General features: G+C 40.5%; 6 protein-coding genes across 6 annotated transcripts; 2 read left to right on the plus strand and 4 right to left on the minus strand.

Moving 5' to 3' along the window:
- Positions 1-1166: 1166 nt before the first annotated feature.
- UFO1 (SCF ubiquitin ligase complex subunit UFO1) lies at positions 1167-3170 on the plus strand (the record flags this gene model as incomplete). Its single annotated transcript, XM_033912339.1, has 1 exon — positions 1167-3170. One exon carries the CDS (start codon positions 1167-1169, stop codon positions 3168-3170), a length of 2004 nt encoding a protein of 667 aa, XP_033768230.1.
- Positions 3171-3361: 191 nt separating this feature from the next.
- Positions 3362-4300, minus strand: AIM33 (cytochrome-b5 reductase; the record flags this gene model as incomplete). The annotated part of the gene is made up of 1 exon (XM_033912340.1): positions 3362-4300. The coding sequence occupies one exon, from the start codon at positions 4298-4300 to the stop codon at positions 3362-3364; it is 939 nt and encodes a 312-aa protein (XP_033768231.1).
- A 409-nt stretch (positions 4301-4709) lies between these two features.
- ALO1 (D-arabinono-1,4-lactone oxidase) lies at positions 4710-6290 on the minus strand (the record flags this gene model as incomplete). The annotated part of the gene is made up of 1 exon (XM_033912341.1): positions 4710-6290. One exon carries the CDS (start codon positions 6288-6290, stop codon positions 4710-4712), a length of 1581 nt encoding a protein of 526 aa, XP_033768232.1.
- Positions 6291-6864: 574 nt separating this feature from the next.
- On the minus strand, positions 6865-7599 carry TUB1 (alpha-tubulin TUB1; the record flags this gene model as incomplete). The annotated part of the gene is made up of 1 exon (XM_033912342.1): positions 6865-7599. The coding sequence occupies one exon, from the start codon at positions 7597-7599 to the stop codon at positions 6865-6867; it is 735 nt and encodes a 244-aa protein (XP_033768233.1).
- Positions 7600-8698: 1099 nt separating this feature from the next.
- Positions 8699-9973, minus strand: SPAR_M00470 (uncharacterized protein; the record flags this gene model as incomplete). The annotated part of the gene is made up of 1 exon (XM_033912343.1): positions 8699-9973. The coding sequence occupies one exon, from the start codon at positions 9971-9973 to the stop codon at positions 8699-8701; it is 1275 nt and encodes a 424-aa protein (XP_033768234.1).
- Positions 9974-10764: 791 nt separating this feature from the next.
- Positions 10765-12714, plus strand: SPAR_M00480 (putative cystathionine gamma-synthase; the record flags this gene model as incomplete). Its single annotated transcript, XM_033912344.1, has 1 exon — positions 10765-12714. One exon carries the CDS (start codon positions 10765-10767, stop codon positions 12712-12714), a length of 1950 nt encoding a protein of 649 aa, XP_033768235.1.
- Positions 12715-12876: the final 162 nt, after the last annotated feature.

The raw sequence follows: 12876 nt of genomic DNA on the forward strand, positions 1-12876 counted from the left end.
AGTATGGACAAACGAGAGACGACTTAATTCGTGGATTTGTAATTGACGTGTGTATGATTCGAGGAAAACTGTCAGTTTTTGCTTTGTCATGGGGCAATTGTAAGGCACACCGAGTCTCGGCCCCGAGTGCCTGGCCAATAAGAAGGCGCGCATTCGGAGCTGCCCCACTCTTTGTGCGCTCTCGCATTTCATTGGTCCACCAGGGAAAATTCGGCGGTTAAAAGCGGACTCAAGCGGGAATAAAAACCTTGCTTATTGTACGCCGTTAAAAGCTCTACAAATCTGCTAAAAGAGTCGAACATACAGCCTTGCTAAGCGCTTCTGTGTGGTTATAAATGAATTAAAGCAGAACTCGAACAATGCGCGGCTAGCGCAATCTCGGTACCTTCTGCTGGTTTTGAAGGCTTCACCGAGCTTTCAGACGGTTCTTACTTTTGGCATTTTATCCAGATGTCACTAGCTGTGAAATTTTCCATTGCATCTTACGTATAACACCGGTAAGTTCCTCTTCGCGCACAATTGCTCTGCGAAGTTCGTGATAAATGTTTTATAAGGTCTTTGTTGTCTTGAAATTGTCCTCTCTTTAAGTATTGCTTTATATGTTTACCCCAATTTTTTACCGCCGAAGGGTTAACCTTTGTGCTATGTGGTGTACGGTGGATATGGCTTGGATTGGCGGCGGTATATTCATATTGCACGCCACAACTGCAACAGCTGAAGTGCTGTTTCCGGTCTCCCGGTTTAGCGCTCTTTGGTTCAAATATTCTGGAAATTTTATAGTAGTGACTTTTTAACGCGGAAGGCGTAATTCATGATTCAAAGGATAACCTACTATCCACCTTAATAATGAGTGTATACAACAAGGTTTTGTACAATTGAAATAGGCCTTTAAGAGGCGGGAGATACTTCTTGTTACCCCTTTTGGCGCTTTGGAGAAGTTACTCAGTTCTCCCTTTTTCTTTTCCAGTTCGAACTCGGGGCGAAGCTCTAATAATTTTTTTTTGCTATTATTTAATTTTCGCTGCCTTAATTTTTCCCTTTCTATTTGCTCGCATGTGGCAATTTTCAGTATTACCTTGAGATGACTTAAATAAACCTAACAGGAAGGTAAACCAAGGACGAGTTAAAAGATTTATCAGGTGGCCGACACTAGGGAATAAGACAGTATGGAGCGGTCTGGCTTGGTATTGCAGGACCTTCCACCTGAGATCCTGATAAACATCTTTTCTCACTTAGATGAAAAGGATTTGTTCACATTGCAAGAACTTTCTACGCATTTCCGAAACCTCATTCACGATGAAGAACTTTGGAAGAACCTGTTCAAGTCTAGAGTTCACACTACTCATTTTCCCACATTTTCCCAGTCTTCGAAGTTTAGTGTAGAATACATTGAAAGAACACGGGGCCTTCATCATTGGCAACACAACAAGGCCATAAGAACCAAATACACAATAATGCCGACGAGGAACTGGAACCAGCCCAGTATAGAACGCATAGTGTTCGATTATCCACGAGTTGCTGCTTATAATGATGGTACCATTACCATTCTACAATTACAAAATCACAAGAGGCAGAAGAAGTTCAAAAAATTGATTTATATTCCATGTACGACACCACAAGGTTGCTCTACCATGGATTTCAATATTAACGCTGCAGTGTTCGGTAGATTTGACGGCAGAGTGTTCGGGAAACTGCTCAGTAACAAATCGTACTTGACGCCCGTGATGGAATTTACGGGAAGACATAGTGCCGGCGTTACTGCCATTTGTAATTCAGAATCCTGGGACACGTCTAGGGAAGACTGGTCTGTCAGTGGCTCTGAAAATGGTGAAGTTATTTGGTGGTGCGAAAATAAGCTCGTTAAGATGTGGAAGGTTTCTAACAGGGTTATTTGGAAACTAGCTTTTTTCAAAGATTGGACTCTAATCATGGATGATGAAAAGTTGTACATCATATATCAGATGCAGGAATTGCATAGCATCGACATTCCTAGGGATGCGGGCGAACAACCCATGAGGGTGCGATTTTTCAAGATGGATTTTGGCTCCATGACTTTGGTGCTTGCTGACTTGAATAACGTTTATACAATATCGGTCAACCCCAATGGTAACTTCGGCAATTTGAGGAAGTTGGAAATGCCTGAGCAGATATGCGCAATTGAAATAGACGCAAAAACTTCTCAAAGAGAACAAAACTGGCAATTTGCCGGTGACGATGGCTGCTATATCAGTCTTTTGACGATACAGAACATACTCTACATTATCAATATAAGAGATCTTTCCGCGGCAGGTCTGAAAGTCCAATGTAAAATAAGTTTTGATGAACAAGTATATGTGTCGCAGGTGACAAATTTAATCGTTGTAGTAGCATTGCCAAATACTCTACAAATATTGAACGCGATGACAGGTGAGTTAATAAAGTCAGTGTTGAAGACTGACAAGTTTCCTGAATTTTTGAAGGTATCGCAGGATAAAATCATTATGGGAAGCGGTAACGTTTTGAATTATTTAACGTTTGTTTCGGGTGACTCGAAAAAACACCACCATTCTAGCAAGGGTAAAAACGCAATAAGCAACAAGTGGAATGAAACTTTAAATACAGAGTTGCAATATTATGATGAAGATGAGGACCTCAGGAGGAAAAGACAATCAGAAATATCAAGATTGATTAATGCTTATGGTGGAGACTTGGAATTTTTAGGTAACGCTGATGAAGAAGACGACATTCAGTTGAGAATCGCACTCTTAGAATCGCAGGAGGTACAAGCGCGGAATCAAGCCGAAACGGGAGAACTTCTCGGAGATGATGAAGATGAGCAGTTAAGAAGGGCGTTGGAAGAATCTCAACTGATACATCAGGCACAGATGAATAGGCCTGCGAATCAAAATAATAACACGAATGATGAGATAGATGAAGATGATGAAGAATTTCTCAGAGCCATCAGACAATCAAGATTAGAAGACGAAAGGAGGAGAGATCTTAGAAGTCATGCTACAGGTCGACGAAACGGGCCTTTGAGTGACGAAGCTTTTACTACAGATGGTGCAGATTCATCCGAGCAAGCTTCAACCGAGAACACCATCGATAGTGCTGTTGGTGTCGATGCTGGTAATAATGTTGATGAGGACTTACAACTGGCCATTGCGTTGTCACTGAGTGAAATCAACTGAAAATATGTATATTTAGAAGAGCATATGTTAAACTTTTTTTATAGATTTTTTTGTTGTGAAATTTAATGTTTTTTTTTTTTTTTGAGAATTTCGAACTTTATTCTTCTTCATTATTAAAAATTACGAATATATATCTAAATATGATTAATGCTTATTTACATGGGAAAAAATCGTCAATCGTAAATAGTTGATTAGAAAACGAAAACTTTATCGCTTCCATTACCTTTGTGAAACCCATTGCTCCACCCCAACTCCTTTGCATAGTTCAAAACCATTTCATTCATTTTAGGAGGCCCGCAAATCAATAAACGATGGTCCTCCGCTTGTTTAGGCAGGTATCTTTTCATTTCTTCTAAAGTTACGTACCCGACATCACCATTCCATTTACCGTTTGGCTTGTGAATTACATAATGAACTTTAAAATGTGGGTACTCTTTAGCCATGTGGTCTAGTTGTGATTTCATAAGGATATCATCCTCTGTTTCGTTTGCGTATATCAAAGAAATGTGTGTTAGATCTTCTGGAGAGGGTATGATTTCTTGCAATACTTGCAAGACAGGGGTTATACCAGACCCTCCTGCGATTATACCCAACTCTGTTGCGGTATCTTGATCATATTCCAGTTCGCCCAAGGGCCCCTTAAATTCTACACACTGGCCAATTTTCAATTTATCAAAATACTTAGAAACAACACCATGCTTATACGTCTTGACCACTAATTCCAGGTGACCTTCCGTATTAGGAACATTCACCGGCGTATAGTATCTCACTAATCGCTCACCATTTATTGTAACCCTTACTGCCAGGTGGTATCCCATGGGAATATTCAATCTTTCAAATGGGTACTTTAATTTGAAGCAGTACAAACTGGTATTACGAGAAATGCGGGTCTTCTTGGCTAGCGGCAGGGCCACCCATTTATTTCTGTAAAGGGATTTATCAGTTCCAACCGTAATAAACGCTGTGGCATAAAGTACTACAAATTGCAGCAATGAAACAACTACAATCTTAACATTTTGTGTTTTCCAAAGGTAAAGCGGCGTAACCACACAGTTCATAAGCAATCCTGCGGAAAATAGGTAGAGCGGGTTTGCCAAAGCAAACGATATACATGTCTCTACTATTGACATTATTTCGAGAGGTTGGTTTCTACACAAAACAGATATATTATGAGTCAATATAAAACATGTTTAAATCTCTGGAGAAAAAAAAAATGCTGCAATATATACAACACCTAATTTGCATTTCCTATCAAAATCCTAAAAACTTCTCTGTAGATGGATCTACGTTACGCCATACCGATGTTTCGTTCTTGCTTATACGACCAATCATTACCGCGTTCGGCTTTTCCAAAAAAAAAGTAGTAAGGATAACGAAAACGAAAAAAGGGTCCCATGATTACTAAAAGCTCTAGTTTAAAGACAAAATTTTTTGTTAAACAGCTAAGAATAGTTATTAGAATGTACATGAACAGTCATCACACTGCTATATATATATTTCTTAGTAAGATAGAAAGATATAATTGCGAAAAAGAAGAGACTAGTCGGAAAGCTCACTAGGATCTATGATACCATTTATAATAGCCCATTGTTTGTTTGCCAAGAATACATTATCGGGGTCTTGTTCCTTTCTTATTTTCCGGAACTTTTTCAGATCATCGCCATACCATTCTTCGACCTTTGATGCCATCCCCCTCATCTCAAAGTCATCGTAGTCAGCATCCTTTTTCACTGGACCAGCAGCTAGAGTAGTTGAGCCTAGGAAGTTCTTAGCCCAATGTGGCTTACCGCCTGCCACCATCATGGTATTTTCGAAAAGGGTAAACCATTTATGGATTGGAGTATTACAGCCGAACGGCCTGTAAATAGTAGCATTTATGTACAACGTCAACTGACTGTTGGTAACATTTTCCAATGGAGCATATCTACAATGGGATGGTGTGTTATCCAGGAATGGCCGGCAAACGTTACCATAAACAGGGCCGGGACTAGTGTTTGCTCTCTTGGAAGTATCCAGTGGTTCAGCAGGTAATGTAGTATTTGAGCAACGGACTTCCATGGGCACATGAACATAAAACTCTTTGTTTATGGCGGCCTGTGCAATAGAATGGTCTAATGAACGTAACACCTCCAGACCATTATCCATAGGACACCCCCATTCATCAACAAATTGTGAAAATAAACAGTCCATATTAAATCCGCTGATAGAATCAGTAACATTAACATCACCAGTAGAGCTCTTTTCCAGTTTACCGTATTGTCTGTTGAAAACAAACCTTTCCACAAGCGGAGTTAATGGTGCATAGATTTTAGTAGAGATCCATAATAAAGTCTCGTAGAAAAATCTGCCCAGCTTGGTACCCCACCATGACTTAGCGGGACCATTTTGAGGTTCTGCAGTTTTGTTACCCCTCCATAAGACACATTTTCTAGTATAAGGATACCACCAAACTCTAATGAATTCAGATGAAGTCCATAGAGTATCCCATTGTTTCAAAAGATTTTCAAAAGTAATTACTTCTTGAGTAGACTTAATATTGAAGCCAGGAACAACCCTGATAGTAGCAGAGACAATAATACCAATTTTTCCAACTGAAAGCAAAGCAGCTTTAAAGATCTCAGGATCGTTTTCGGCATCCAAAAACTTCAATTCACCCTTACCATTAACAATAGTCAAATTTACGTATTGAGAAGAAATCAAACCGTGATAAGGCGAGGAGCCATGACTACCAGTGGAAATTATACCAGCGACACTTTGCTCTGAGATAGACCCTAAATTTTGGATAGAGTAACCTTTCTCACCCAGAAATTCATTCAATTGATAAAGCCTCATACCGGCATCGACTGTGACATCGGCATAATGTAAGTCAGGATATTCTACAAACCTTTGAACTTTGTTCAATCTGTCCAAGTTAACAAGCCATTCATCAGTAACGCACATGTTACTGGGAGAATGGCCCGAACCAACAGTAACTAAACTTTTTTCAGCTAGCCTGGCACTTTTCACTAACTCGACAACCTCATTGGTTGAAGTTGGTTGAAAGTAACGTTCTGGTTTCGCAGAATAAATTCCTGCCCAGTTTTTGAACACATAGTTCTTTTTAAATGGGATAGTAGACATGGGTGAAAAACCTGATGTTATCGGTAACTTTATTTTTCACTATCTCTTGATTTAATTTCTAGTGAGTCTTGAGTTTTGAAAGTCAGAGCAATCAGATCTTGAAGATGTAGATTTGCTAACCTTAGAGTGTACTATTTTTAGAATTCTCCTTGCTAATAATTACTTCCCTTTCTGCTTTGTCCCTAAATATCTATGGAAGATGTCTTTATTTCCATTTTTTTTTTCAATTCGACGGCAAGGTAGAGGAAAAAGGAACTAGGGATATAAAAAATAAGTCATTACTAATAAAAGCCGTGAAATAGTTGTGGTAGTAGCGATGCTAGAACTTGATGGTGCAAAGGCATTTGTTTCATCAACTACGATGAATCTTACTAGATTTGATAAAAATCTAGTCAGAGAGGGAGAATGGTTTTTTTTCTTTTTTGTACATAGATATTAGAGAGATATAATATGTAGATTATAGATAAGATATTACCAAAAAGGATACAACAGTAAGGAGGGGAAACAAATTATTACAATATACTTGAAATATAAGAAAGATAAAGGAAGTTTGGGGGTGGTGCAAAAGTGATCCTTAAAATTCCTCTTCTTCAGCATAAGAATCGGCACCCACTTCGATATAATCTCTTTCTAAAGCAGCCAAGTCTTCTCTAGCTTCGGTGAATTCACCTTCTTCCATACCTTCACCAACATACCAGTGGACGAAGGCACGCTTGGCATACATTAAATCGAACTTTCTATCGATTCTCTTCCAAGCCTCAGCGATGGATGTGGTGTTTGACAACATACACACGGCTCTATCCACTGTGGCCAATTGTGAGTTTGGTGTAGCAGTTGGAGGTTCGTAGCAAATACCGATCTTGAAACCGGTTGGACACCAATCAACCAATTGGACAGTCTTCTTATTTTTCACCTGCTCGACAGCTCTTTGAACATCTCTCGTTACCACATCACCCCTATATAACAGACAAGTGGCCATGTATTTACCATCCCTTGGATCACACTTGACCATTTGGTTACCAGGTTCAAAGCAAGCATTTGTAATTTCTGACACGGAGTTGGACTCGTGGAATGCCTTTGATTTGGATAAGACTGGAGAATATGAAACTAAGGGAAAATGAATTCTTGGATATGGAACCAAGTTGGTTTGAAATTCGTTCAAATCTACGTTTAATGAACCGTCGAATCTCAATGATGCTGTAACAGATGATACCACTTGAGCAATTAGGTTGTTTAAGTTTGCAAAACTTGGTCTTGGGATATCCAAGTTTCTTTTGCACATGTCGTAGATGGCCTCATTATCAACCATAAAAGTACAATCTGCATGCTCCAAGGTAGTATGCGTAGTTAAAACAGTGTTATAAGGCTCAACAACAGAAGTAGACACTTGAGGAGCGGGGTATACAGCAAATTCCAGCTTGGATTTCTTACCATATTCAGCGGATAATTCTTCCAATAGTAGGGACCCCAAACCGGAACCAGTACCACCACCAAGGGAATGGGTAAACAAGAACCCTTGCAACCCATCACATTGGTCTGCCAGTTTTCTAATCCTATCTAGAACGTCGCCCAAGATTTCTCTACCAACAGTGTAATGACCTCTTGCATAATTATTAGCCGCGTCCTCCTTACCACTGATCAACTGTTCCGGGTGGAAAAGGTCTTTATAAGGACCGTTACGGACTTCGTCAATAACGTTGGGCTCTAAATCCACGTAAATAGCTCTTGGGACGAACTTACCGTACCCGGTTTCATGGAAAAATGTAGAAAAGCCCTCTTCTCCTCCTTTAGGCTTTGAAAGACCATCCTCTAGATGACCATCCGGCTTAATACCGTGCTCAAGGGAATATAATTCCCAACAGGCATTACCAATCTGACAACCAGCTTGACCGACTGTAAAGATGGAATAAAAAAAAAATTTTTTTTAAAGTTAGTAATGAAAGATGAAACGCCAAAAGGAAGTAACAAAAAAAGATCTAGCCTAGACGGGCAAACCAAACATACCATTAATACTAATAACTTCTCTCATTGTTTGTTTGCAGTTGTAAGTTCACAGATGTTGAGTGGCGAGAACTGTTGTAGACGGATATACTGAATTGGGTAAAACGATATAGTTGATGTTTTTGTTTTGTTTTGTTTTGTTTTGTAGTTTGGATTTTTCCCTTGGCTCGAGGCGTTTTCGCGTGGTATAACCCGGCGGGCACTACAGTGAAATTAATCATCTGGCATATATATAGATATATATATATTCATAGTTTTCAGTCTTATTGTTCAGATACCATCAATGAAAGCGCTGCTTCACTACTTGAAATTACTCCCTATTGGAAGAACACGAAAAAGTCAGTTTTGAATGGAAAAGTATGCAGTTGTGTTTTCTAAAGAAGGATACAGGTATTTAAGTATATATGTTAGTTCCTCTGAAATATATCGCTAGATGCATTAAACATGAAGAAGTTTGCCGTATGAATGATTCCCGTATGTACACCCAATGCGTCATGATCTTCTCGCTTCTTGAATGTGGTACTGACATTTGATAGTGACGAGGCTTGCGAGCTTTTGAAGTGTCTTCTCTTTAGAAATGGCAGTCCGATTCTTTCATGATCGAGGGCTTCTAAAGCGTCTCTCAATGCCAACTTCAAATCGGTGGGATCTGACACCGTCTGGTAGCATTTATTAATGCAGTGGATAAGGAACAGGGAGGGCTTGATGATATGATTGGCCGAAATTGGGTGGCAGTGTCCACCATTGATAGACTCGAACTTAACCGTCTTCGTACAGTGGTTGAAGGTCAGAATAAGTTTTGATTCGCAAATCAAATGAATTTTGTACTTCTCAGGAGTCCTTGTTCTTTGTATACGCTTATTGCTGAGTTGTTCGTGAACATTCATCTCACAAACGAGTTCATACTTGTTTTTATTGATCTTCTTTGTCCTGTAAATGAAACTAATGAATGAATATACTCTAACGAACTGTTCGAACGATAGGGTACATGGAGACTCGAAGCAGGATTTCGGATGCTTGAAAATATAGTCCCTGAAGTTTAGGATGTTGTTGATATTTTCGACCTCATCCTTGTTTACCGGGTGGTGATATTCCTGTGCGCATGCAATTAGTTGTCTACCGGATCTAACTTTGCCCAGTTGTGCCTTTGTCTTTGCGCAATCAATGTAATCTGGAATCTTTCTAATTAATTCCTCATTACTATTTCGCTCAACATGACTGCCGCCATTTCCGATCACAATCTTGGGCAGGATCGGATGTGACGCTCCGCCCTTTACTGTGCTGGACACAGGCGAAGGTGGCAGTTTCAAATCTGGTAATTTTATGGCGACTGGGGCCAAATGGGGTGAGGGGGTCGTTGCTTTGAACTGAGGTCTTGGGGAGGCCATAGGTGTGAGGATAGGTATCATTCCGGCATTGCTTTGTACGGCGACAGGAATAGTGACAATCTGTTGTGACCAATGGACGGGCACATTTGCGGTCATAGAAGGCAATATTGGTGTCGGCAAGCATCTGGGGCTCGAGTACCCAAAAGCCATCGAATGTTGCTGATCTACCGCCAATATGATTGGGGGGAGAACAGGAGATAGGCATTGCCTACCCGTAGGTGTCCTGGGAACGTGAGCGTGGTTGTTGTTATATACATGTAGATAGTCCATTGAATCTTTACCAGGTTCTATCATCACGAAAGAGCTACTTCTACACAAGACTTAAGGCACCTTCATGGGAAAATCCTCTCCACAATGGCATGTAACTTTACGTCTTTATATACACATGTAATCTTATATATATTTATATATTTACGTATACACCCAAATGTATTTATATGTTTGTATGCATATGCCCACACATACATGCTCAAGAATAAGTTCTCCGAGCCGTTTAAAAGCAAATACACGTCAAGGTTTTCTGTCTCCACTCGATTCGTACCGTTCCTGCGGTTCTCCCAGGCAAGCAATAAGGCCCTGCCATTCACCCACTCAACAGTTTTAACGGTATACGACTGCAAGGCCATCGTTTACCGGCAGGGTCTATTGTTCTGCGCGTTCCTTATTAGGCACCACAAAGAAACCCTTGATGTTTTCGTTTAGGTGCCGCCTCGTTAAGGGCCCTTTTCCTCTCGCATAACGCAGGCACCGGTCACGAACTGCGGTGCGAATACCATCGATTTAAAGAAGAGCAGCAGATGAAGATAATATCATGCTCAACATGGACGCCAAGGATGGACATGTAAGTTTAGGTTTCTCCCATAATATCGACTGACCTTTTTCCCACCTGTCCTGGCCAAATCGGAACACCATCATTTTTGATGTTACCCGACTCCCCGTGCGATGCCGTCTGGAAAATTCGCAATGAAAATTTGATGAAAAAATTGCCTCTTACTAGTGAAAGAAGTATAGCAGGGCCACGCAGAGACTAAGGGCAATAGGCGAAGTTTTCCTGACTTTTTTCTTCTTTCAGAGAACATCATAATATGGTTTCAGCACAAGTGGCTACCAAGTTAGGACAGCCTATACCACTGGATACTCAACATGCAGTATCTGTATGTTTTCCCACTTGGGAATCTGTAATTTCGTATGTGAAAAAAGACCCCAAAGTTTTAGGGTGCTTAAAGTCCGGCTACCCCAGGTTCTGGATCCACCCCTCGATTCAAAAGCTGCGTGACATTTTAATAGAAAAGTATGCCAAAGAAAACGAGACCTGCTTTTGCTTCCCGTCTTATAGAGTTGCCAAACGGTGCAGAGAGTATATAAGAAGGAAGTGCGCGCATCGCAATGGTAAAGTAAGGATATTGCAGTTAGCCACGGCAAAACCTATTAACGAGGAGCAAAAGACGTGGAAAAGAGAGTGTAAGATTGCGGTAGTGTTTGTAGATGGGGCGTACGAGAATATATTGAAGCAGTACTGGCAATACACCGGCGAGATCATCTCTAGCAGACTAGCTGAGTATGTTCTGCATGAGCTTTTTATAGTAGAGAAGAAGTCCAGCTCTGCAGAGGAAAAGGAATACATAGAGACGCGGTACGGCAGGAACCTGAATTTTGCGTTTGCCGATCGAGCCAAGGAATTGATCAAGAAGAGGATCGCTACAAAGGTTATAGATAAGGATGAGCATGATGAGGAGGAAAACTACCATTTCTTTGTGGGGAACCAAGACGAGCAGGATTTCCAAAACACATTTCTGGATTCATCCCTTAATGAGGCTAATCATGGAGAAGATCATGGTGAAGGGATCAGCACCGAAGTAAATAGTCAGGAAGAGCCGCATAGTGGCCTCGTTTCTACTATACCTCCGGAACCCATCGAAATGAGTACAATAGAAGAAGAGCAATGCTTAGATGAAGATGCCGGGAGGCGTGCACTAAGGGTTTGCCCTGAGAGGGACGTTTTCTTGTTTCCGAGTGGTATGGCGTCGATCTTTACTGCGCATAGATTGCTGTTGCAAAGGGACTCACTGCGCTTGAACAGATCTAGAAATGGGAACGATGTAACATCATCACCGCCGAATAAGAAAACTGTCATTTTTGGGTTTCCTTATGCGGATACGTTACATGTCTTGCAAGAGTTTAATGAAACGTACTTTTTGGGAGAAGGAGACGAGTCATCAATGAAAGAACTAACAAAAATTTTACATTCCGGCGAGCAAATTCTGGCCGTTTTTATAGAGACCCCATCAAATCCCCTATTAAAAATGGGCAATTTATTGGAACTGAAAAGGCTTTCGGAATTATTTGGATTTTTCATCATCATTGATGAAACTGTGGGCGGTATAGTTAATATTGATGGTCTACCGTTTGCTGACATCGTTTGCAGTTCATTGACCAAGACATTTAGTGGGGACTCCAACGTTATTGGTGGCTCGATGGTTCTAAACCCACAAAGCCGGGTATACGAGTTTGCCACACGTTTTATGCAATTAGAAGATGAATACGAAGATTTGGTATGGTGTGAAGACGCGATTTACCTGGAAAGAAATTCCAGAGATTTCATTGCTAGAACCATCCGGATTAACTACAGTACTGAGTACCTCTTAGAAAAAATACTGAAGCCGCATGTAGGCGAAAATAGACTATTCAAGAAAATTTACTACCCTAACCTAACCTCAAAAGAAACACTAACCAACTACGACATGGTGAGGTGTAAGAAGGAAGGTGGATACGGCGGGCTCTTTTCACTAACGTTCCATGATGAGGGTCACGCTGCAGCCTTTTACGATAATCTAAAACTGAACAAGGGTCCTTCTTTGGGCACAAACTTCACACTCGCATTCCCTTATACGCTTATGACATATTACCACGAACTCGACATGGCTGAAAAATTTGGAGTTGAGAGAAACCTTCTCAGAATCAGCGTAGGCCTCGAGAGTCAGTCAATATTGGGCAAGATCTTCCAAGAGGCAATTGATAAAACGGAAGAAATATGACATAGGAAAAGAAAGATAGCATAATGAATTTTAGTTCTGATTTCACTTTTTATACTTTTTTTTTGATATTTTATTTTTTTTCACGCATTACGAATATATTTCTATATACAAACATATGTAGTAGTAGTAGTAGTAGTAGTAGCGGTCATCATCACGTACAAC

This window comes from Saccharomyces paradoxus, chromosome XIII (genome assembly GCF_002079055.1).
Source record: "Saccharomyces paradoxus chromosome XIII, complete sequence".
Classification (NCBI taxonomy): Eukaryota; Fungi; Ascomycota; class Saccharomycetes; order Saccharomycetales; family Saccharomycetaceae; genus Saccharomyces; species Saccharomyces paradoxus.